We start from the raw sequence: 24,945 nt of genomic DNA on the forward strand, positions 1-24,945 counted from the left end.
CGTACACTCTACCCTTCCCAGACCCCACTATTTGGGAATATACTGGGTTTGTTGTTGATCAACTAATATAGAACAGAGAGGTAGTATAATCAATAATAAAGGCTAAAATGAATTGAAATATGTAAATTATTTATTGGTAGTATTATCAATAACAAAGGCTGAAATAAATTGAAATGTGTAAATTATTTATTTATTTATTTATTTTTAAAATAGGATAAGTATTATCCAACATCTATTTTCAATAATATGAATAATTATAGCAATTATTTTAGGAAGATGATCAACTAATACAGGACAAAGAGGTAATATGATCAATAACAAAGGCTAAAATGAATTGAAATATATAAATTATTTATTTATTTTCAAATTGAATAAGTATTATTTAATATCTATTTTCAATAATATGAATAATTATAGTTAATCTGATGATATTAAGTAAGTATATCAAGCATCAATAATATGAAAAACATTGGGAAACTGAAGAAAAGAAAATCAGAAAAAGTGACCAAGTGGGATAGGAGGGTGAATATAAAATTGACTAATAATGAAGAAACGTGAGACCCATTAATTCTTTTCATTAAAAAATTCCCTCCAACAACTATTACGTGGTACTCCTGCCCATAATAAGATTTTCTAAATAAAATGAAACAAAAAATGTAGTACTAATCAATATATATATATATAAAGAAGGATTATAGACATGCTTACGTGGCACCTCTCTTTGGCAAAGGATTCTATTTTATTTATTTATTTTTCTTTTTTGGAGTTTTTCTTTCATTTTTTTAATTATTTTATTTTTAAAATCATTTTCATAACTCACATCTCTTTATGTTCATAATAAATTACACTCTCAATTAATATTAATAAAATTCATAACTCTAAAACCTTTTATATTTCATAACCTCCAATTATTTAATTTTGCATTAAAAAATCTAATGATAATTGTTTCTTTAAATAGTGTGAAACAATGACAATTGTTTCTTGAAAAAGTCTAATGACAATTGTTTCTTACAAGGTATGTGCATTCTGAAAGTCACTCCTCTAAGCTTTATTTTTTTTAGAGTAGATTTCTTTTATGCTATGCATAATCTATTAATAAATTTCGTACATTTTTATATTTTTTTTTAAAGTTACGTATTACTTTATTTGAACAATTTTCTTTTATGTTATGTGCCCATTAATTTTTTTTTTTCAATCTTGTATTTCTCTTTATCGTAATCTCATTAAATTTTTTATCGTAGATGAAAAGAAGATCACTATCATGACAGTTTTTTTGGTCCTCATCTCACTGTGTGTTTGAAACATAGCATATAGCAACAAAGAAAAGTCTCACCGGCCAAGATATAGTTCAAAGTGCAATATTTTTTATATTTTCAATTTATTAAATTTCATATCCAACTGCTCTTAGTACTTTTCATTAACAATTCAGTTGTCCTTTTTTTTTTTCGTTTCATGCAATATTTAGTTTTTTTGTTACTCTTTTAAGGCTCGATTGACATACAAATGAAGTAGGATATTGAGATGACAAGAATCTAACTATTACTGTTTAAAATTCTTTTGAGAGAAATTATATTTATATGTGTGATAGTTCTTCTTTCCTCTTCAATTCACAATATAACATTTTCAAAAGTTTATATTAATTTAGTTAACTATTTTTCTGATTTTTTTTTCGTTGGTGATGTCAACTTATTATGTGCGTGTCTAGACCAGAGTGTTTATTTTTTAAAGTAAAAGTAAAGGAAGGAGGAAAACGTATACGTGTGTTACTTAAGAAAGAATCTATGGATCCTTCCGCAATTATGTAGATCAATTTTAGTAAATCTTTTGAAAAAATATGAGAATGTAACATTAGTTTATAATTTTTAAATGACATTTTAATTCATAAGAAAGTTGTTTATTGATTCGTTAAATTGTAGTTTTTGATTTTTCACATTTTATAGTTCAAAGAGAAATGAAAAGGATAAAATAAGATAAAAAATATGAGATTCATATAATTAGATTTGTGTTATAGATATAAATAATAAATAAGTTTAAAACTTACTAAAACTAGGCATGAAAATAAATTCAATTTTATGGAATCTTTTTTTTTTCTCCACTTTCTTTTAAGAAAAATGAAATTACTGTTTCACTTATAGAATATATTATATAAAACTCAAACTTTTAGAAGACTGAAAATACGTAATTGATGAAAATTCACATAAAAATATATTTATATACTTAAGAGTGTATATATTCAATTACATAAAGTCTACTCTTAAATATTAGTAATGTCCATAACTCTTAATCTTAAACCTTTCATATTCATAGCCCTCAATTAGTTAATGTTGAAGAAGACCATTTTTTTTTTTTTAATTTTCAAACTCTAAATATTTTGTTACTTGTTTTAAATTTTCATATTCATAACCTCCAATTGTTTAATCATAAAATTTAAGATAACTTATGATGTTCCTCCATTTTCATCTATATAAAGTCATAATATTTTGTTTCATGAGACCCATACTCAAGAATATCCTTTTCGTTTTATATCTGAAATAGTATTTGTAGACACGTAATTTTGTCCCTCCCAAAAACCCACTTCATCCATTTTTACCTCGTGTTGTCATACACTCTAACCCACGTGATTATCCCTCCATAAAATGACAAAAATAACAACCCCTAACTAATTTTATTTTTATTATAACAACCCATCCAATCAAAACAAGACACCAGCACAGACAATCAAAATACACCAATTTCTTCAACAATACACCTCACAGACGAACGAATTCACACATCACAGAACACGAAATACACAATAATTTCACAGACACACAGATCACTCCTCCACCATCACTCTCACAAAAACACACTAACACATAGATGAAATAGAGAGAGGAGAAAAAGAAGAGGAAACGGAGGATATCGAGATCGAGAGAGCGAGAGATCGATCGAGAAAAATAGGGTAAAATCGAGTGAGACAGCGAGTTTCTCAGGTGGCTGGTCATTGTTCCGGTGACTTGGTTCGCCGAAAAAACGTCAAGGCACCCAAAACTCGTCGAAGCTTATCTATCTTCACCGTACTCGATAATTTAACTAATTTCGTAAAATTTCGTATGAGTTCGAGTGTTTGTCGTGATTCCCGTTGTGGGATGCTGCTGTTTTTATTATTGGTTTTGGGATTTAGGTTCGATTTGTCTCTATTGGGTCACCATGGTAAGTTTCGGGCTTCAATTTTGGGTGATACCGAGTTTGGAGTTGCTCTTCTGTTGAGGTTCGAATCGAAGACTTTGGACGCGATTCTAATCGGAAGGAGCAATTTTAATTAAAAGCATTGAGGTTCATTTCTCAACTCATTTTCTATACTACTTTGGAATTTTGTTTGTTTGTTATGGGTGTGAATAACTTGTTTGTTTAGCATGCTTGAATCTTTGTTGTGCGTACGTGGTTGATATTAGATTTGATAGTCGAAGAATTGATTTAATCATGTTGAGAATGAATTTGGGGAATGGGAATCAAAAATTAATAAAAGTGAATATTATGGTATTTTGATTCATTATTGATGTTGAACATGATATGTCGTCGAACGGGTAGGCAAACAGTAGGCTCGAGTAGGCAAATTTAGAATTGGTGGATTGTTGGAATGTTTGGAATATTTGTTGAATGTGTGAATATTTGTTGAGTGGTTCTTCTTATTTTAATGCATAAAATTGAGAAAAAATGTATTCATTTGGCCGGGGAATACCTCGAGGGATTTGTATTAATTTATTCGAGGAATGCTCCGAAGTATCTTGTATTTGGAGGACGTTCGTGACGAAGACCCGAGGCGTCGGGTAGTGCATAGTCTAGGACTAGTTTAGAATAGGATTTATACTTTTGCATTTTTATTTTTGGACTGTATAATTGGACTGGACATTACATTTTTGGGGATTCGTTTTGTTTGTGTTTGTTTAATTATTGTGTGTCTATGTGGTTTATACATTCGTAGTGTTAAATTATTCGATATTCTCCACCAAGAGACCGTGTTCGAATCACGGGATCGAGGGATGCCTAACATTTTCTCCTCGGTCAACAAAATTCCTTAGCCAGAATCTTTGTTCGCGGATCAATTTTAGAGTCAAAATCATTTTGAAAAAAGATTTTCAAAGGTGACTTGGCACACCTAATTATGCCAAGTGGCGACTCTAAGTTTAAATGTAAATAATTCTTTTCGAAACAAAAAATTTTCATCTTTTGTCACTTTGATAATAAAAACTCTTTCGAACTTTGAAATCATAATCATTTGAAGTTAAAAAAGGGGTGTGCCAGCTCTAACGACTCTGCTATGGAGGTTTTCAGAATTCGAGCTTATTTTAGAGTTGTATCGGCTTAGTTTGACACTATAGGTGTATAGACATTTTTGTTTGTGTTGTTTTGTGTTATTGTTTATCATTGTTGAATGTCTATATGCTCTTTGTTTACAGCTTTTATCTTATGTGTTACAGCTTTATATCTAGCATCATTGCATAACCCGAGTCATTCTTTCTGCAACAAGTTCTGTAGTATACGCTGTGTACACGACCTATAGTTGAGTCACCCTTATTTTAGGAGGGGTAGCCGTCGGCTGGTAAGGAGTAGGTGAAAAGCAAAGCAGCCACTATCAACCATACGCTTCCTTGAACAACCTTGTTAGTGAAATCTAGCGTAGGTTGGCCTTTAGGTCATGCTTATGTGCATCATATTGAGAACTTAGCGGGGGCCACTTGGTCCTTTGTAGGAGACTCATCTCTAAAGCATCCTTACATGCTAAATGTTGCATCTTTAAGTATAACGTGCTCATTTGATGGATTGATTCAGGGAAAGCATGTGGTGGAAGTGAAGTGTGTAGGCAATGAAAAATTTGAAAAAAAAAAAAAAGTGAGTCGAAGAGAAAAAAGAAGAGTTTAGAAGTTTTTAGAGTTCTTTATGGCTTTTGTCTTTTCACAATCCAAAAATTCAAAAAAAAATTTCACCTTTCGCACTCATTATCTCAAAAACATCAAAAAGATTTTCCTTCTGTTCCTTTGCCATGCATTCATGATTCGAAAATTAAAAAAAAAAATCTTTTAATTAGAAGTTTTTATAACAGAAAAGTCAAAAAATGGTAAAAGTTTTGTACATTTCATAAAATAAAAATACCAAAAAGATTTTATTTTCATAGTTATTGGTGTCATTTATATGTGAAGTATCTATTAAAAACCCCAAAATATTTTATTTTTATCGTTCGTCTGTAATCCCGTTTCTCAGGTCAAGTCTTAGTTCGTTTTAATCCTTAATTGTCCAATCTAGATGAACTACGCACCCAAGATTCTCCTCTCTCGGGAGTGAGATACGTAGACAACCTATTGTTGGCTTGGGGATCTTATTTAAAAAATCAAAAAAAAGATTTTCTTCTCCTCGTTTAGAGTAGGTGTTTCATATATGCCTTGAAAAGAAAAATACAAAAAGATTTTCTTTAATAATCGTAGGTTTTATTTTTGGTGGAGCTTATTTGAAAAATTCAAAAAGATTTTCCTTTAATAGGTTTAAATTTCATTTTGTATGAAACCCAAAATTAAAAGCCCAAAAAGATTTTCTTTGGTAATTGTAGATCTCATTTTGTATAATGATTTAAACTTGATAAATATAAAAAGATTTTTGTCAATTCTTTTTGACAATTAGTTATTTTCTTCTCTTTGAAGTTTCAAGAAAAAGAATGGAAAAAGAGTTTAATTGGTCATTTTGGCAAGACTTCACGAACTACGCACACCTGATTCTCCTCTTTCGGGAGTGAGATACGTAGGCGCCCCTTTTGGATTTGGTGACCTTTTCAAAAAAAAAAGTTTTTTTTAAAAAAGTGTTGAATTCTAACACATTTGCTATCTCTTGTTCTATTAGTTTAATGTGGTTGGTTGGTGGTATTTTGGTTGGTCCTCTATATTGCACCAAGTCACAGAGAAAGTTATGGCCAACAAGGATATCGAGTTTGTTGTCACTGATCATATAGGGAGTTCGGGCAATTAGAATTTAGGAGCTAATGAAGAGATTCGAAAATTAAGGCAACAAATGATAGAAATGCATCGATCTTGGGCTAATGGGTTGCCACCTCCTCTATTTCCCACTGATAATCTGGAATATCCTTCTAGATTGCCTCCAGTGTCACATACACAGTTTTCTATTTTTGTTGACACATCACAATATGCATCAGAACCTACTCCGGGGCAACACTATCCAAACACTTCCAATATTCGTTTCCTCACTCCTCAACACAAAGTTACCACAAGATCGGCTCCACCCACTGTTCATGTTTTTGCAGCACCACCCCCACCCGAAGCTCTTACTTTTAAGGTTTATCCACAAGTTGTGCCTCTCCACTCTATGAGAGAGCTTGTATTGAATATTTTTGCTGATCAATATCATGCTATTGAGCCCACATTTAAGTAGACTAATCCTTATGGCTATACTCACTCGCCTGAATTTCCTCTTAACACTGAGAAGCCTGTTATAACAGAAGAACAAGAGGAAATAACCAGAAAATTGAGAAGTTTGGAACAAGATATGAAAGACCTCTAGGGACTTGAGGGGGATAAAAGTTTCTCATATAAAGATCTGTGCATGTTTCCAGGAGTTCATCTTCCTTTTGGTTTCAAAATACTAAAGTTTGAGAAGTATGATAGACATGGCGATCCTGTAGCACATTTGAGACATTATTGCAACCAACTAAGGGGTGCTGGGGGAAAGAAAGAATTACTCATGGTATATTTCGGTGAGAGTCTTTCAGGCCTAGCTTCTGAATGGTTTGTTGACCAAGACATCGACAAGTGGATTAGTTAGGATGACCTAGCTAATGAATTTGTGCAACAATTCCAATACAATGTGGAGTTGATTCCTGATGAGAAATCCCTAACTAACATGAAGAAAAAAAGTACTGAGACTTTCAGAGAGTATGCGATTAGATGGCGTGAACAAGCTACTAGGGTAAAACCATCAATGAAAGAAACTAAGATAGTGGAGGTATTTATTCAAGCGCAGGATAAAACATATTATCAACACTTGTTACCTACATTAGGCAAGCCATTTATTGAAGTCCTCAAAATGGGAGAGATGATAGAGGATGGAATTAAGACCGACTGCATTGTGAGTTTTGTAACATTGAAAATAACTACTCAAACAATTCAAAAAGGTTCGGGAAGTATCAGAGGGAAGAAGTATGAGGAAGATGCATATGCCATTGTAGTTGGACAACAGGCATGGGCAAGAGGACCACACCATTGTTACCCATAGGCTCAAACCCAAGCTTATGCCCAAGCTCCACAGAATCTTTCCCAAAATCCATTATACTATATTCCCCCACCTACATATCCAATATACAATGCACAACCCTATGGTCAATTCCATTCTTACCCACAATGGCATGCACCAACTCTTCAGAGTCATCCTCAAACTCCACAAACATACCAAAGCCTTTCTAGGTATGATTTTCGATCCAAGCCAAACAATGAAATGAGGCAGAAATCAAGAGATAGCTTCACACCAATTGGAGAGTCGTACACCAGTTTATTCTAGAGATTGGTACAGTAGGACATGATCACTCCTCTCCTTGGGTATACTCCTGACCCGCATTCAAAAAGTTTTGATGCTAATATACGATGTGCATATCATTCTGATGTTCAGGGTCACAGTATTGAAGATTATCATTCTTTGACAAAAGAAATAGAAATGATGATTCAAGATAAATCAATTATGGTGCAGATCGTTGACAGTGAAGAAAGCTCTAGTCATGCTGATATGCAAACCAGTGGCTAAGATGTCAGGCTAAGCAATTGAGAAGTCACCCTCTCCCTACTAAGAAGAGGTCTGGTACTGTGTTTTGTTTTATTTTCTGTTGTCCAAATTATTTCAGGATTGTAGTTCGGGATCTATCTTATTTTGTCCCTTTGTCGTTATGTTTAAACCCTATCTTCTATTTTAATTAAATGGAATATCCCTTTTTCCTTTGTATTTTAAATTTGTGTTGTTTGTTTGTTTTCTTTACATAACACATTTTATATTGATTCTAGTGAAATGACATGCTAGCAAAATTTTCAGTTAGATCTTGAAATCTAGTTTAAAATATGAACATTGAATCAGAGGTTTGAGTTAGTAAAAGAGAACATCTGAGGAAATAGGTAGAGTGCTGAGACATTTGGTGACAAGTTGAAGACTTCTTTGAAAATTAAGGCACTTATTTTAATAATCACAAGAATAACTTGGTCATCAATTGAAAGACATATCTCAATTAGGTCAAATAGTGGCTGTGTGAACAGAATAAAAATCAGTTCCGCAAAATCATGAGTCATTCAATGTGAGGAATATGCAATAAAAGAGGAGTTGTATGCTAGAAAAGCGCAGAAGAAATAGTGACGCACAGACTTAGTCAAAGTTAATACTACAAAAGATGTCACAAATGATCTTCATTTTTCACTTCCATATTGCATGATATGTACTTGCATTTTTAAGGATTGATATGATGAAGGTATTTCATTCTGCTATCCAAACATTGTGTCATCCTTTGTTTACCTCATTTGAGCTTTGGTCCTATTGGAATCAAGATAGAGTCAGTAAACCTCAAAACAAAAGTGTCGAAAAAAAATATGTCCAAAAGAAAAGAAAAGAAAAGAGAAGAGTGTCAAAAATAGGGTCAGAAAAAAATCCCAAAGAGAAAAGAAAAAAAAGAAACAAAAATCAGAATCAATCAAAAGAACAAGCTGCCAGAACTATGCATGGTCTGATTATCCTCTCTCGGGGGTGAGATACGTAGGCTGCCCTACTAAGGGCTCGGTCCAACCAAATAAACAATTTAGAGTTACCCAGTCAAAAGAAATTGGGGCATAAGTTAATCCTCATTGTTTGAGTCAATTCCAAAAGTTGTAAGTCCTACCCCACTTCAAGTGTCGTTTAGGCCCCATACCATCTTTTCTTTCTAACCTTATCCAAAAACTAAGTTACAATTAAAGAAAGACCTTTAGATCAATCTTTGAAAATGTTAAGGATAAGCATATAAGGGATATTATGATGCATTTGGGAACTACTTGTCTTCCTCAGCATAAGAAATCAGGAGAGAAATAAAAATGAAAGAGTCTTATTGGTGAAAACTCTCACGGGCACTGTAAGATGATGGTAAGTTGAGAGAGATAAAAATGAGAGTTTTATCGGTGAAAACTCTCACGGGCACCGTAAGATGGTTGTGACTTAAGAAAAATAAAGATAAGAGAGTCTCATTAGTGGAAAACCCTTACAAACACCATAAGACAATGGTGAGCTGAGGAAAAGAAAATGAGAGAAGCTTGTTGGCAAAAACCCTTCAAGGTGTCATTAGCCGAATGAGGTCTTAAATGCAATTGACCTAATGAAGCAACTCATTTTCAAGGTCATTAACTCAACAGCAATTGGTGAAAGTGTGGATGAAAAGATCAGGCAGATTAATTTAAAATGCATGGTATAATCATTAGAGTTGACTGTCATTTTTAGATAAATTTTTCATTTTCTTATTTCAAATAGGGACATTCATGGTCTTTTCTTTCCTTTCTTTATTTTTATTTTTATTTTATTTTCTTGAGTCAGTTATCCAAAAAATGATTGTCATTTTTCTCGTCTTTAAGTTAAGTCTATGCCAAAACAAGTGAAAAGATTTCAAAACTGGCTACCAGCTTCTCTAATTACACAAAGCAAGACAAAAGCTAGCACATGAAAGAGACATGATTGTGAGCCAAAATAAGGCATGCAAAAATTTTTGTCAAACAAATAAGTTTGAAAACTTATGGAAATACCAAGGTTCAAGAGGTTTATCTGAGGAGCATGACAAAGTAGAGATACTATAATTGTTTCAGAGTCACTCTTGATAATGTGAGTTTGGTCAATGGTACAGCAAGTTGATCATATATGCTAATGGTTAGAAGTAAGGTTAAATCTGACTGGGGCAAGAGCGATTGTCGAGAAAGCTAAAACCACAAATCAACCACCATATTTTAAACTCCCAAGTTTTCTTTGTATGAAACAGGAACACATGTTACATTCAGATCAAGGATTTTGAAGCCTAAACATCAAAGACTATAATTTCTCAATTCTATAAATGCAAGAGGAAATGTTGTTGCACAAGTTTGGTAATCAAAACCATGGTAAAACTCATAATTCAAGATCTCTAGGAGACACACTTCCTTGTCAAGGAGACGCATTTCCTTGGAAAATTCAAGTTACATTTGTAAAAAGACGCACTTCCTTGTTTGGGTAATTCAAGCAGTATTTGTAGAGAGACGCACTTCCATATTTGGGTAATTCAAGTTGTATTTGTAAGGAGACACACTTCCTTGTTTGGGCACTTCAAGCAACATTTGTAAGGAGACGCACTTTCTTGTTTGGTAATTCAAGCGGTATTTGTAAGGAGATGCACTTTCTTGTTTGGGTAATTCAAGAGACATTTGTAAGGAGACGCACTTTCCTGTTTGGGCAATTCAAGCAGCATTTGTGAGGAGACGCACTTCCTTATTTGGGCAATTCAAGTGACATTTGTAAGGAGACGCACTTTCTTGTTTGGGTAATTCAAGCAACATTGGTGAGGAGACACACTTCTTTGTTTGGATCATTCAAGCAACATTTATGAGGAGACGCACTTCCTTGTTTGTTTAATTCAAGTGGCATTGATAAGGAGACACATTTCCTTGTTTGAGTAATTCAAGAGACATTTGTTAGGAGACACACTTACTTATTTTGATAATTCAAGCGGCATTGGTAAGGAGATGCACTTCCTTGTTTGGTAATTCAAGTGGTATCATAAGGAGACACACTTCCTTGTTTAGGTAATTCAAGCGGCATTGGTAAGGAGATGCACTTCCTTGTTTTGGTAATTCAAGCAGTATTTGTGAGGAGACGCACTTTTTTGTTTAGTAATTCAAGTAGTATTTGTAAGGAGATGCATTTCCATATCTGGGTAATTCAAGCAACATTTGTAAGGAGACGCACTTCCTCATTTTGGTAATTCAAGTGACATTGGTAAGGAGACACACTTCCTTATTTGGGTAATTCAAGCGGAATTTGTGAGGAGACGCACTTTCTTGTTTGTTTAATTCAAGCGGCATTGGTAAGGATACACATTTCCTTGTTTGGGTAATTCAAGAGACATTTATTAGGAGACACACTTCCTTGTTTTGGTAATTCAAGCGGCATTGGTAAAGATATACACTTCCTTGTTTGGTAATTCAAGCGGTATCACAAGGAGACACATTTCCTTGTTTTGATAATTCAAGTAGCATTTGTAAGGAGACGCATTTTCTTGTTTGGTAATTCAAGCAACATTTGTAAGGAGATGCACTTTCTTATCTGGGTAATTCAAGCAACATTGGTAAGGAGACGCAATTTCTTATTTTGGTAATTCAAGCGGTATTTGTAAGAAGATGCACTTCCTTGTATGGAAAATTCAAGCAACATTTGTAGAGAGATGCACTTCCTTATTTGGGTAATTCAAGCATTTATAAGGAGACGCATTTCCTTGGGTAATTCAAGTGGAATTTATTGGGAGACGCACTTCATTGTCAGTTTTCATTTGTCAGGAGCCCGCCTGAAGAACACGCATGAAATTCAAGCAATAAGGTAAAGAAGGTGAAAGTCAAGCAACAAGGTGAAAAAGTAAAAGTCAACAGATTAATGAAATTGCAAGTCAGGAGCCCGCCTGGAGAATAGGGTGATGAAACTCAAGTCAGGAGTCCAAAAGCAGCTGCATAGATAGATTTTTTGTAATTTCATTTATGTTTTTAACTTGTAATTTTTATTTTTTTTGTAATAACAGAGCTGCGGACCAGAACCTCGATGGAACCTCACTCGACTCTCCAACTCGATATAGTCCACTTCTCTTCCAACCCTTTAAGATACCTGCGACTTGACTCCCTCATAACCTGGGTAGGTAGGATGTCCTAAGTCAAGACTAGGTTGTCCTTCTTCCTTTGAATAATAGTTGGATCAAAATTCTGTCTCTTTGTCTACTTCTTTGTATGAAAACACTTTGTGTTTACATGCAAAGAGGGGCATGATGTAGACACGTAATCTTATCCCTCCCAAAAACTCAATTCATCCATTTTTACCTCACGTTGTCATACACTCTAACTCACGTGATTATTCCTCCATAAAATGACTAAAATAACAACCCCTAAATAATTTTATTTTTATTCTAACAACTCATCCAATCAAAACAAGACACCAACACAGACAATCAGAATACACCAAAAATACTCTCCACTCACAAAAAACACAGATTCACAATTCTTCAACAATACACCTCACAGACGAACGAATTCACTCATCACAAAACACGAAATACGCAACAAACGCACAACAATTCCACGGACACACAGATCACTCCTTCACCATCACTCTCACAGACACACATTAACACATAGATGAAATGAAAAAAGGAGAAAAAAAAGAGGAAGCGAAGGAGATCGAGATCGAGAGAGTGAGAGATCGATCGAGAAAAATAGGGTGAAATCGAGTGAGACAGCGAGTTTCTCAGGTGGCTGGTCACTGTTCCAGTGACTTGGTTCGCCGGAAAAACGTCAAGGCGCCCAAAACTTGTTGAAGCTTATCTATCGTCACCATACTCAATGATTTAACTGATTTCATAAAATTCCGTACGAGTTCGAGTGTTTTTTGTGATTCCCGTTGTGGGACGCTGCTGTTTTCATTATTGGTTTTGGGATTTAGGTTCAATTTGTCTCTATTGGGTCATCGTGGTAAGTTCCGGGCTTCAATTTTGGGTGATACTGAGTTTGGAGTTGCTCTTCTGTTGAGGTCCACATTGAAGATTTTGGACGCGGTTCTAGTCGGAAGGAGCAATTTCAATTAAAAGCATTGAGGTCCATTTCTCAACTCATTCTTTATTCTATTTTGGAATTTTGTTTGTTTGTTATGGGTGTGAATAACTTGTTTGTTTAGCATGCTTGAATCTTTGTTGTGTGTACGTGGTTGATATTGGATTTGATAGTCGAAGAATTGATTTAATCATGTTGAGGATGAATTTGGGGAATGGGAATCGAAAATTGATAAAAGTGAATATTATGGTATTTTGATTCATTGTTGATGTTGAACGTGATATGTCGTCGAGCGGGTAAGCAAACAGTAGACTCGAGTAGGCAAATTTAGAATTGGTGGATTGTTGGAATGTTTGAAATATTTGTTGAATGTGTGAATATTTGTTAAGTGGTTCTTCCTATTTTAACGCATAAAATTGAGAAAAAATGTCTTCATTTAGCCGGGAAATGCCTCGAGGTATTTGTATTGATTTATTTGAGGAATGCCCCGAAGTATCTTGTATTTAGAGGACGTTCGTGATGAAGGCCCGAGGCGTCGGGTAGTGCATAGTCTAGGACTAGTTTAGAATAGGATTTATACTTTTGCATTTTTTATTTTTGGACTGTATAATTGGACTGGACATTACATTTTTGGGGATTCGTTTTGTTTGTGTTTGTTTGTTTAATTATTGTGTGTCTATGTGATTATACATTCGTAGTGTTAAACTATCCGATATTCTCCACCAAGCGATCATAGTCGAACCACGGGATCGAGGGGTACACCTTCCCCTCGGTCAACAGAATTTCTTAGTCGGAATCTCTATTCGCGGATCAGTTTTAGAGTCAAAATCATTTTGAAAAAGGATTTTCAAAGGTGACTTGGCACACCCGATTATGCCAAGTGGCGACTCTGAGTTTAAATGTAAATAATCCTTTTCGAAACAAAAAATTTTCATCTTTTGTCACTTTGATAATAAAACCCTTTCGAACTTTGAAATCATAATCATTTGGAGTTAAAAAAGGGGTGTGACAGTGTTCTTTATATTATTATTTATAGTATTAAATTCAAGATTATTAAGAAGACATTTGAAGGTTGATTGTTCGTCAAAGAGGCTATCGGATAAGAGATTAAAAAAATTATACATTAATTTTGTATTTCTTTTTTGTGTATTTTCTCATGGTTAACATTAAAAAAATTAGGTGTATGTGTGTGTCAGTGTTCATGAGTATGTTCTCTATATATAACTTCTATAATTTGAACTTTCATGATTTTCTTATTATTGTAAATTTTATAGAGTTTTGAAAGGTTGATCGTTTGTCAAAAAGGCTATCGAACAAGAGCTTAAAAAATTATACACTAATTTTGTATTTCTTCTTTCGTCCATTTTCTTATGGTTAACGTAAAAGCAATAGGTATGTGCGCGTGTGAGTGTTCATGGCTATGTTCTCTATATGTAACTTCTATAATATGAACTTTCATGATTTTTTTTATTATTGTAAATTTTATAGGCTTTTGAAGGTTGATCGTTTGTCAAATAGGCTATCGAACAAGAGATTAAAAAACTGTATACTAATTTTGTATTTCTTTTTTCATCTATTTTCTCATAATTAACGTGAAAAAAATAGTTGTATGTGTGTGAGTGTTAATGTGTATGTTCTTTATATGTAACTTCTATAATATGAACTTTCATGATTTTTTTATGATGCGAATTGCAATATGCACATTAAGGTAGTTGTAATATGGAGTAAATCAGTATATAGTGTTGACGACTTAAAAGCTCAACTTCATTCAATACGCAATAGAAATGAAATTAACTTGTTATTAGAGAATATATTTTAATTTATTGATAAAGAATATATTATTCATCATTTAATAAATGTTAAATTATTAATTTTATTTTTTTTTATGAAATAAAATATTCTTCATAATATAATTATAACAAGTTATAATATTACGATTAGATAATAAATCTAAAGTGAATATAAAACTAACCAAATAAAATAATTAATTTATTTCCCTAATATGGAATAAGAATATATTAAATCCGTACGCGTTGTATTTCGTTCCTGTCAACAATACCGAGTAACTGACTGTGCTGCTGTGAGCATCACTGCATCCCAAATTCAACCACGTGTCCGTATATTCTCTATTTCGAATGTTTAGGTTTTTTTTTTTTTTTTTACCAACTTGGTTGTACTAGAATAAATTAACGAGTGGATAACACTTTTATATCTCCCCCTCGTGCTACAATTTCTTTCTTTATAATTAAGTCTGCACATGTTAAATATGCTTAATATATGGCACGTTTTTTTCCGGTCGACATCTAAAATGAGCCTTTTTAAAATCTACTTGGCAATTTTAGTGGGTCCGGTGACTCTCTGACTTTCATAATCACCAGGTGATTTCATCTGATTCAATTACTTCATCCGTCATGACATTATTTGACTTGGCATGATATAAAAGAATAATTAAGATTTTTAAAATTTTTTTCTCGTTTTTGAGATGAACTACAATCAAAAAAGGATGCCACATAAATTAGTGTGGGGGTGGAGGAGCATATTTGTCGTTCATCAACAATTCTGAATTCAGTGTTTGATGCACCAAATTTGACAAATAGATTCAAAGTATGAATTTGGAGTGGTGATTCTTAACACTTTTTAGCATTAAATTTACGATATTAGATCTTAGTTATTTCTACCACCTTATATTTCATTTCACGTTAGAGTATTTAGATTCAATTAAATTCACATTATCTAAGCTCACTCCATCTCTAAAAGTGAGAAAATAATTACAGAAACAAGATTGTACTCACATTAATACCTCATAATCTTTAGTTCTTTACATTTCATTCAACTATTATGCCTAACTACGTACGGCACAACTCGAAATGTGTAGACAATTACTACTACCAACTTTTTTTTATCAAAGTACTAGAGCCCAGATCTGATAAAAATACAACAGGGCAAACTGCAAAGCACCTTAATATACTAACTTCTTTTTATTATTTTTGACTTGTAACTTTTTTTTTTTTTTTCAAATTCAAATTACTGTAACTTAATTTCTTTTGACCTAGCTCCCGGACCTTAGGTATAGCGGGAGCTTAGTGCACGTAACTACAACTTAAACACTGTGAACATTCCCGCCAGTAGAATCGGAAGAGTCACCATTGAAATTCATCATCGTCAACCAATCTTGAATTTCATTGTCACCCATCAATTGATCCCAAATTTCACTTCCGAAATCAGAATTATTATTCCCTTGCTGCAACGACTGTTGAGGCTCTTCTTGCAACTGTTGTGGTGAAGAAGACGAAGTGCTCTGTTGTTCTGGAGTTTCAACAGTATAATCAGCAAATGAGAAATTCAATTTAGCTCGTGGACCTCTGAATTCAATGGCGGCTCTATCATAAGCTCTTGCTGCATCTTCCGCTGTGTTAAATGTCCCTAGCCAAACACGCGCTGCTTTTCTAGGATCGCGAATTTCTGCTGCCCATTTTCCCCATGGCCTCTGTCTCACTCCCCTGTAATTCTTCTTCTTCTTCTTCGCGATCGCGCTTGTACTAGCACTCTTCTTCTTATTATCAGCAACAGGAGCAATAGTAGCTGTTGCAGTAGCAGCAGCAGCAGCAGCAGAAGAAGAAGAAGAACCAAACGTAGTTCCAAAAATGTCGCAGCCTAAACAACCTTGGATTCTACAAAATTGACAAGGTTCTTGTTCTGCTGGTACACCCAATACTTGTTCGAAACTCGTAGACATGCTTGTCGAGGGCGAGGAAGTAGCATTCATTCCAGTAGAATACTGAAAAGGCGAAAACATATTGAGTCCTTGATTGCTATCTATAGGAATATTACCATTGATTACATTTTTCAAAGCAGAAACCATAACAGAATACTCTTGATCTCCAGTAAGCCGCCTCGGAATCTGCTGCTGAAATTGCTGGTTGTTTTGGAGGGAACTCGAAGTTCCATCTTGTTTGAATCTCTTATTTAACCAATGCATGTTTGAAAAATTGGAATTTTTGGTCATATTAAGTTATGGTTATTCTGAGGTATGAAAGTAGTGAGAGAGGTCAAAGGGGGAAGTAGTGGTATATATACGCGGGGGGGTTAAAAGTCATACACTTAAAATACACGGAATAAGAATTTATATGAAGGAGCTTAGTTGGCATAAAAAGTGATGTGCTTATATTTGGGAGTATATATTATCAGGTGATGTATTTGATGACGGACACCAGCTAGGGGCGCGTTCACACGGCTAATTAAATTGGCTTGTGACTTATGTTTGTGTTATTAAATTAAAGAGGGGTCCATTGCCCACTTAAATAGCGACATTTTTCATCCGCTAATCCTTTTAGTCCTTGTGATTAATTCAGTCGGTTCCACTTTTTCTGATTTGACACTTGTTTTTTTAGTTTTTATTTTCCCATTTATATTTCATAAATCTACTCATTTATGTCGTTATAAAATTTAAAAAATACGCATGCATGACACATTTTTAGTTTAGGCAAGGCAATTCAAAAAAAAAATACTTATCTCATTTTATATTTGATAACAATTTAATTTTAAAAAATCAACTTGATTGTCATTTTAGTTGTTAATCTTTGTAAAAATAGTTATTTTAATTTATAATTATTCAATTTATGAAGTCAAGAGAAGATTTATATTTTTCCAATACTAACTATCTCATAAATGACTACATAAATTATTAGTAATCGAAATTTAGGTTTTTAATAATTAATAAGGTCGATTTAGTAAAAATAAACTCATTATAGATTTCTTTTAAGAGAAGTACACAATCAATATGAGCCAAATAAAATGTGACGAAGGAGATTTTAGAACACAAATTTTAAAAGTCTATCCGTATTTCTTAAATAAATGCCTGCTCTTAATGTACTCATTTATTTATGTGATACTATTTTCTTTTTAGTTTATCTCAAAAAAAAAATAACATCTTTGTATAATTAGTAAGAAATCACTTTTAAACTCTTCAATTAGCTCTAATAAAATGGTTTATAACTATATAAATTTTTGTGATTTGTTTTAGATGACAATTAATTTTATTTTTTCAAGTTAAACTTCATCTCCAATCAAAAGTTTTCATATAAATTTGGGTGAATTACAAAAATGACCTTGAAATTGGGTGTTTTGAACTCTTGACCACGCTAATAGTCTATGGGCGAAATTTTAAGTTTAACAAGTTTTACCTTTTAGCTCTAAAGGCTTGCCAATGTATAAGTGGGATCAAAGTTTAAGACCATCAAGTTTTAAAGTCATTGAATGTAGTTACTTATTGCGTAAATTGAAACAGAGGAAGTTGTGTTTGCTTTTACTTGTCACTTTTTGATATGATACACTCATCAATAAAATAATTATTGATATGACTATTTTACCACACTATCCCTATTAATTGATGTTTAAAGTAATATGTCTTGAATATGATTTGGAGAATAAACAGTTAAATCTAAGGATAAAATATATAAAAAAGATTACCTTTTCTTGATATATTAAAAAAAAAAAATTAATCAAGAAAATAGTAATAAATAAAAGTGAAAGGAGGAAGTATATTAAATTTTAAAGGGCTGAGCTGATCTAACCATTGAGAAATTGTTGAGATGAGCAAATATCACCAGTTATTTTTGTAAAATTTTATGGCAATTCAAAATAAGATAGATAAATTCTTAAGATTTTGACAGCTTGGAGTTTAAGAAATCTTTTAAAAACATTTTAAAATTTGTGATTTAAAACTGAAGATTGTAAAATGTATTAAAATGACTTTTTGATTTTGTTGTCTTAAATATATTGTGTAAAAATTAAAAATTAAAGTGTTTCTAAAAGAGAAAAAAGTATTCGTTTTAAAACGGACTAAAATAGAAATTAATACAAACAAATTGAAACGAAGGAAGCAGTTAAAATTATATCTTTCTTACTTCTTTGAGAGCTAAAGCCACTAGGAAACCACCTCTATGGGATCGTTTGGTAGGAGGGATAAGGATGGATAATTAATTTCGAGATTAAGTTAGAAAAACAGTTTATCCAATATTTGATTGAGACAAAATGCATGAGATAATTAATTCTGAAATTAATTATCTCAATATTTTAGTATTTTTCTTGTTTTCTCTTTAAGAAAGAAATAATTAACCTTGAAATTAATAATCTCGAAATAACTTATTTTTCAACCAAACAACAACCCTATACGTGTACAAGTAGGGCATCTGGCTAAAGCACAAAAGCCCCAACGTCGTAATCCAACATGTCCAATCCTATCCAGTAATACTAAATAGGCAATAAATTAATCATTACCAAAATGAATAAATACTTGTGATCTACATGTGTTACAGTAGTATTTTTTAAGAATTGAAACTGTTAGATGCAGGGCTGTAAATAACCACTGATCAGCGTTTCACTTAACAGATATACTAACACAAACCAATAACTACTCAATTAATTAACACTACTCTTGAATTTTAAGAACTCCACCAATAATCCATAATTAATCTTATTTGGTTCTATGATTTTATTTATTACTACTTAATAGTAAAAGCCCCCGTCAACATCACTGGCATCATTGTTTAAATACTTCAATTTAATCTTACATTAAGCTTTAGTTCTACGTATGTACGTATACTCAGACACAACAAAAAGGAAAATAAATTAAACTATAAGAAATAAATTGATGTGTCAAAATTTAGCATTCTTATATTATATAAAAGCAAATAAGGAAAAAGATAAAATACGTCTTATATTGTGAATGAAGTTTATGCTCAATTCTCTTTTATTATATAAAAAGAAGAAGTTCTTCTATTGCTTTGACGTTAAAAAGTTGAACTTATTAACTCGTGCTAATGAAAAAAAAAAAAAAAAAAAAAGGAGGAGATAGCTAGTACAAATAATGCTTTTTCATTTTTGTCCTAATTGCAGATTCATTGATAGATACTTACAAAGATATATATGGAATGCAGAATGAATGAGGTAAATTAAACTACATTCTTTTTCATGGAGCCATTTTTGATTAGACGTTTCATGGAATCATAAGGTTGTAATTTTGTGGGCACCACCCCAAACAACGTGAGTATTTTTGAGCTTTCACTTTCACTTATTGTATATTCCGTACACTATATTTTTGGCCATAAGCTATAAGTGATGTTACTTAATAATATACTCCTCCGTTTCATTTTATATGTGGCATGGATTTTAAGAAATAAGAAAAGACTTGATAAAGTTTATTAAATTATTTTTTATCAAAAAATATGTCAATATCCTTTTTTTTTAATTAAATGAGATCAATAAGGGTAAAAGGATAATTGTGTCTTTAAAAAGTTGTCAAATAAGAAAAGACGACACTTATTTTGGGATGAATTAAAAAAAATGATAACACATAATTTGAGACGGAGAAAGTAGTAGTGTAGTGGTCTGGTACACAACCTTAATTAGGTCGGTAGCTAAAAGACACACAAGATTCCTCCTTTGAAGATAAATAGCATGACAATCTTCAATTAAACAAAAAGTTTTTGTGGGGTTAAGCTTTATATATTCTCCCCATTTAAAAAATTGTGTGACATTCTTTTTCTGTTAATTAGTTTAAAAAGATTTACACTTTTTTTATATTTTATAAAAATTAAAAAAAAAATCATTTTATCTTTAATCTAATAATTTATAATTACATAAATATTTATGACTTATTTTAATTATTTTTTTCTCTTGTTCTTAAACTTTGTTGGGAGCCAAACACTTGGAACGGAGGAGTGTTAATTTCTTTCTTAATTTTAGTTTTCTCACACGATGTTCATTATTCGCATTAGGATTCGAGTAAATAGTAATTCACGGAGGGAAGCTCCACATTTGAGGGTTAAATCGTTCCCTAACAAAAATGATTTCATACACAACAAAATTCAATTAATTTCTTTCTAATTAAGGGGATATCTATATAATGGCAAAACCAAAAATTCTAAAAAAAGATTATGTTGGAGTCCTATATCAATGGTATAAAGGGGTAATCCTTAATTGGATTCTTCTCCTCTTGAGCAAGTTTTTCGTGTTGAGTTAGATTAAAGGTCCATTCTTATATCATAGTATTAGAGTTAATCAACTTCATCCCTATTCATTATTTTTGAGTCTTATATTGTAAACACTTCAAATTGTCCAGTTCTGAACGTGTGAACGATTTCATAATCTCACATTGATGGAATAAGAGTTCTTTTTTTTCCTTTTTAAATTGGGGGTACGGGAAGGGGAATGAGGGAGGAGATTACAATGTGGAGAATCGAACCCTCACCAACAAGGTGAGAGCTCAGGTAACTAACCAACTAAGCTACTAAGGACATCATGGGTGTTACTTCAAATGAGAGGTAGAGTTGGCTGCATATTAGTTACAGGGAGTAGATCACACCTGGTTTAAGTAGTGAAAGGAAGACAGGGGTTTGGAAGCAGCGCCTATGGGATGGGAGGAGTTTTCCACGGCTTTCTTAGACAAGTTCTTCCATCTAGAGTGAGGGAATCTAAGGTTCAGTAGTTCATAAACTTGATGCAGGGTATTATGAGTATGAAGGAGTACTCGCTTAAGTTCACGTAGTTGGAAAGGTATGCTCCAACCCTCCAACTATGGTGGCTGACTCTAGGTCCTGGATGAGTAAGTTTGTATCTGGTGTTTCTGATAGTGTTGTCAAGGAGTGTAGGACTGCCATGCTGATTAAGGAGATGGACCTTTCTAGACTAATGCTTCATGCTCAACAGACTAAGGAGTAGAAGCTCAAAGAGAAGGAAAGAGAGAATAAGAGGGCCAGAACAAGTAGTTTCAACTTTTCTCAGCCAAGGTCGGAAGGCGGTAACCATTCTCAGTTCCGCCAGAAATTTAGCCCCAGCTGTATCTTCAGCAAGTGTGCCAGTGCCTAAGTTCAAACAGGATAGTTGGGATAGAGCTCCAGGCTCTAAGTCCCAGGGTAGTGTGGGTAGTGGTCATACCAATATGGGGAATAGGAGTTCCTTGGTTTCCTTTTTTGAGTCTTGTATTGTAAACGCTTCAAATTGTCCCGTTCTGAATGTGTGAACGATTTCATAATCTCACATTGATGGAATAAGAGTTCCTTGGTTTCCTTTTTTGAGTAAACACTTCAAATTATCTAGTTTTGAATGTGTGAACGATTTTATAATCTCACATTGATGGAATAAGCGTTCCTTGGTTCCTTTAATTTTATAATCTTGGATTTCCTCTTAAACTAACTACTGGGATTGAATTAGGACTAAAACCCTTTTTTTTTTATCAGATTCAAAAAGTTGCAAAAATTTTATGTTTGGGGATTTTGATTCGACACAAAACTTTTTTAGTTTTTGCCTATACAGGCAGTACAAATTGTTTCATAGCTCCGCCATTATTTTTTTTCTAGTAAAGTGTAAAGCTAGCTTACTTAGGTGATGTACATAATTCAAAAGCTTAAAAACAATACAAGATATGGATAAATGTGAATTTATATCCACGAAAAAGATATTATAAAAGTGGATTTGAACTTTGGATTAGGTAGTGCAATAGTTGTAAGACAAAACAAGATATGGATTAATGTTGATTCTATATATATCCACACAAATAGATTTGAAGTTGGTTGTTATGTCCCTTCAAACAATGATAAGTTTCCTTTTGATCTGACTCAAAATAAAGTTCACTTTATTCATACAATGACATTTTCCCTTTTCTAAAATAAAGGTCGGTATGCAAATTCTCATGTGACTAAAAAATAAGTAGTTATCCTCATGACTCATCTATGCATTATATAAAAAGAGAAGAAAAAAAAAACTCTACGAGTAGATCCTAATTGTTCTCATATTTTATGTGCACCAGAAAATTTGGCATTTAAGCTAAGGTCATAATTATTGAATTATTATTCTGAGAAAATCAATGAGTACGAAAAACATATATGTGATAAATTAATGTGATTATAACAAACAAATTGTGGTGGAGAAAAAGTTTAAAATATGTAGTGGAAGAAATAAAAATAAAAGAAATTGGAGTATACTCGCATTTGACACTGGCCTGAGTGGAAGACTACCACATTATATTTAGTCAAATTGTTTTCCTAGCCAAATTATTACTCGTTCGTACTATTATAAAACTATATCTGATAAAATAATTGAATAATTAATTCTGTTTATTTGGGTAGAAAGTGCTAAAATCTGATGGTCTGAATGTGAAATAATAGGATAGCAGTTGTCAAGATGTAAAATCCAGTTTGATAAGTATTAATTAATAGAATAAAATGATGTAATACTATTTTATATTTTCTCTATTTATTGATTTGATATAAATACAAATAAATTTGTATTGGTAGCCTTAAAAAAATGTTAAAAAATTGGAACCCTATGAAAGTGAGACTTGAAATTGATCACTCGAAGGAATAAAACAGTAGTATATTAAACACAACAAATCTGTGTGTTAGAGTCTGGAAAAGGTAGAGTTTAATGAATCTGAACGCTACCTTTTCCAGTATAATAACTATATGCATGGTAATAGAGGTGTATTATACTAAACAAATCTTATCTAAAAATTACATAAATACACAATTTATATTTTCAATATTTAAAAAATTTCAACTCCTTAAATATATTATAAAAATCTCAACATATACATAGAATGCTATGTATATGTTGTCTATGTTATGTATATTATAATAGGGAGAGAGAGTGAAGTAATTAAAAAGGTGAAAGAGGGTGTAATATTTATGTTATTTATAGTTAATCATATTTTGAAAGTCTTATTTAATAGGGAGAGAATATGAAAACAAAGTAGCAGAGTATTTATTTACAGGCACTAGGCAGTAGAGAATGAACAAATTGTTTATAAACATGTAAAAAAGCACTAGTGGTGGTAATTAGAACAAAAGATGGATAAAAAATTGTTTTGACTTTCTATGTGTTCGTGTGGCCACGTAAAAGGTCTGCTGTGGACGCATACGGTCAAAATTGACTCAGTCAATCTGACTTTCAAAAATAACATTTGACTATCTTATGTATAACATATATGTGCATTCATTAATGACTTAATCTTCGAGAACGCTGACTAATTTCGTTTAATAAATATGAACATGCAGCTAAATAAACCAACAGAATTCAAAACTCTCCCGAAGACTCTTGACTACATAATATATGCGGCTAACTTCCACTGTGATATATGCAACACTTTTTATTTCTCAATCTGAAATTTCTTCTTCTTTTATTCTACAATTACCTTTAATCTTTTATTAAAAAAGAAACCATTTTATGTGAAATCAATCCAAAATTGTAATTGGAGTTTGCATTTATGAATATATAATTGAAATTTCAAGTCAAATAAGAAAAGAATTTCACTTATTTGGCATCAACTTTATGCTTTTTTATGAGCAAATATGGAGAAATTGAATTCTTCATTGAAAACAATCGAGCAAAGAAAATGGGACAGTAGAGTTGGAGGCTGAGCAGCGGGGCTGGGGTTGTTTGTGGGTTGCCGAAATTTCACGGATCCTTTGCCGGAGAAGACAAGAGAGAAAGGTGGAGCTAGTGTGGTTGTGGGAGGTGGAAGAAGTGATATAATAGTAATTTTATTTTAAAAAATAACTTAAAATTATTATTTTTTTGTTTGATATTTTTTATTAATAATTAATAAAAATAATAATGACATGGCACTAATTTTTGATTAATTTGTTATTTTTAATTTTTAAATAATGGTGGAGATGAATTTTATTTTAAAAAATAATTCTTTAATTTATTATTTTATTTTTCATTTAACATTATTGATTGATAATTTAAAAAATTAATTAATGTAGATATTATGATATGTCATTGATATGTGACGTGGATATGATGTTGAATTTTTGAGGGAGAGTGAGCCACACATATAGTCAGAGGAGTTTAAAATCTTGTATTTTGAGGGATTGAAGGATTCACTTTACAAACTCGAACAAGTAAAAGAGTCCCGGTAGATCATTTCGCCTCAAAATTCAGATCAACTTCAACACGCCTGTTTCATCAAGTACTATATCCCACCACCCTATGCTGCGGGATAGAAGGGAAAAAAATCACTATTAACATTCTTTCCCTCTTTGCAATGGTAGCAGCATTGCCAATAGCTTTGTCGAAAAAGGATCTAGAGCCACGGCGGCACCAATGGTGGTTGCAGTCCTAGTGCTACGGG

General features: G+C 32.5%; 1 protein-coding gene across 1 annotated transcript; it reads right to left on the reverse strand.

Moving 5' to 3' along the window:
- Positions 1-15,580: 15,580 nt before the first annotated feature.
- LOC107879509 (ethylene-responsive transcription factor ERF109) lies at positions 15,581-16,910 on the reverse strand. Its single transcript, XM_016726541.2, has one exon. The coding sequence runs from the start codon at positions 16,816-16,818 to the stop codon at positions 15,913-15,915; it is 906 nt and encodes a 301-aa protein (XP_016582027.2). The 5' UTR covers positions 16,819-16,910; the 3' UTR covers positions 15,581-15,912.
- Between the last annotated feature and the right edge of the window lie 8,035 nt (positions 16,911-24,945).

Source organism: Capsicum annuum, chromosome 8 (assembly GCF_002878395.1).
Source record: "Capsicum annuum cultivar UCD-10X-F1 chromosome 8, UCD10Xv1.1, whole genome shotgun sequence".
NCBI classification, from domain to species: Eukaryota; Viridiplantae; Streptophyta; class Magnoliopsida; order Solanales; family Solanaceae; genus Capsicum; species Capsicum annuum.

Excerpts from the sequence above, each read along its gene's own strand:
- LOC107879509 (XM_016726541.2), bottom strand. The coding sequence starts at position 16,818 with ATGACCAAAAATTCCAATTTTTCAAACATGCATTGGTTAAATAAGAGA.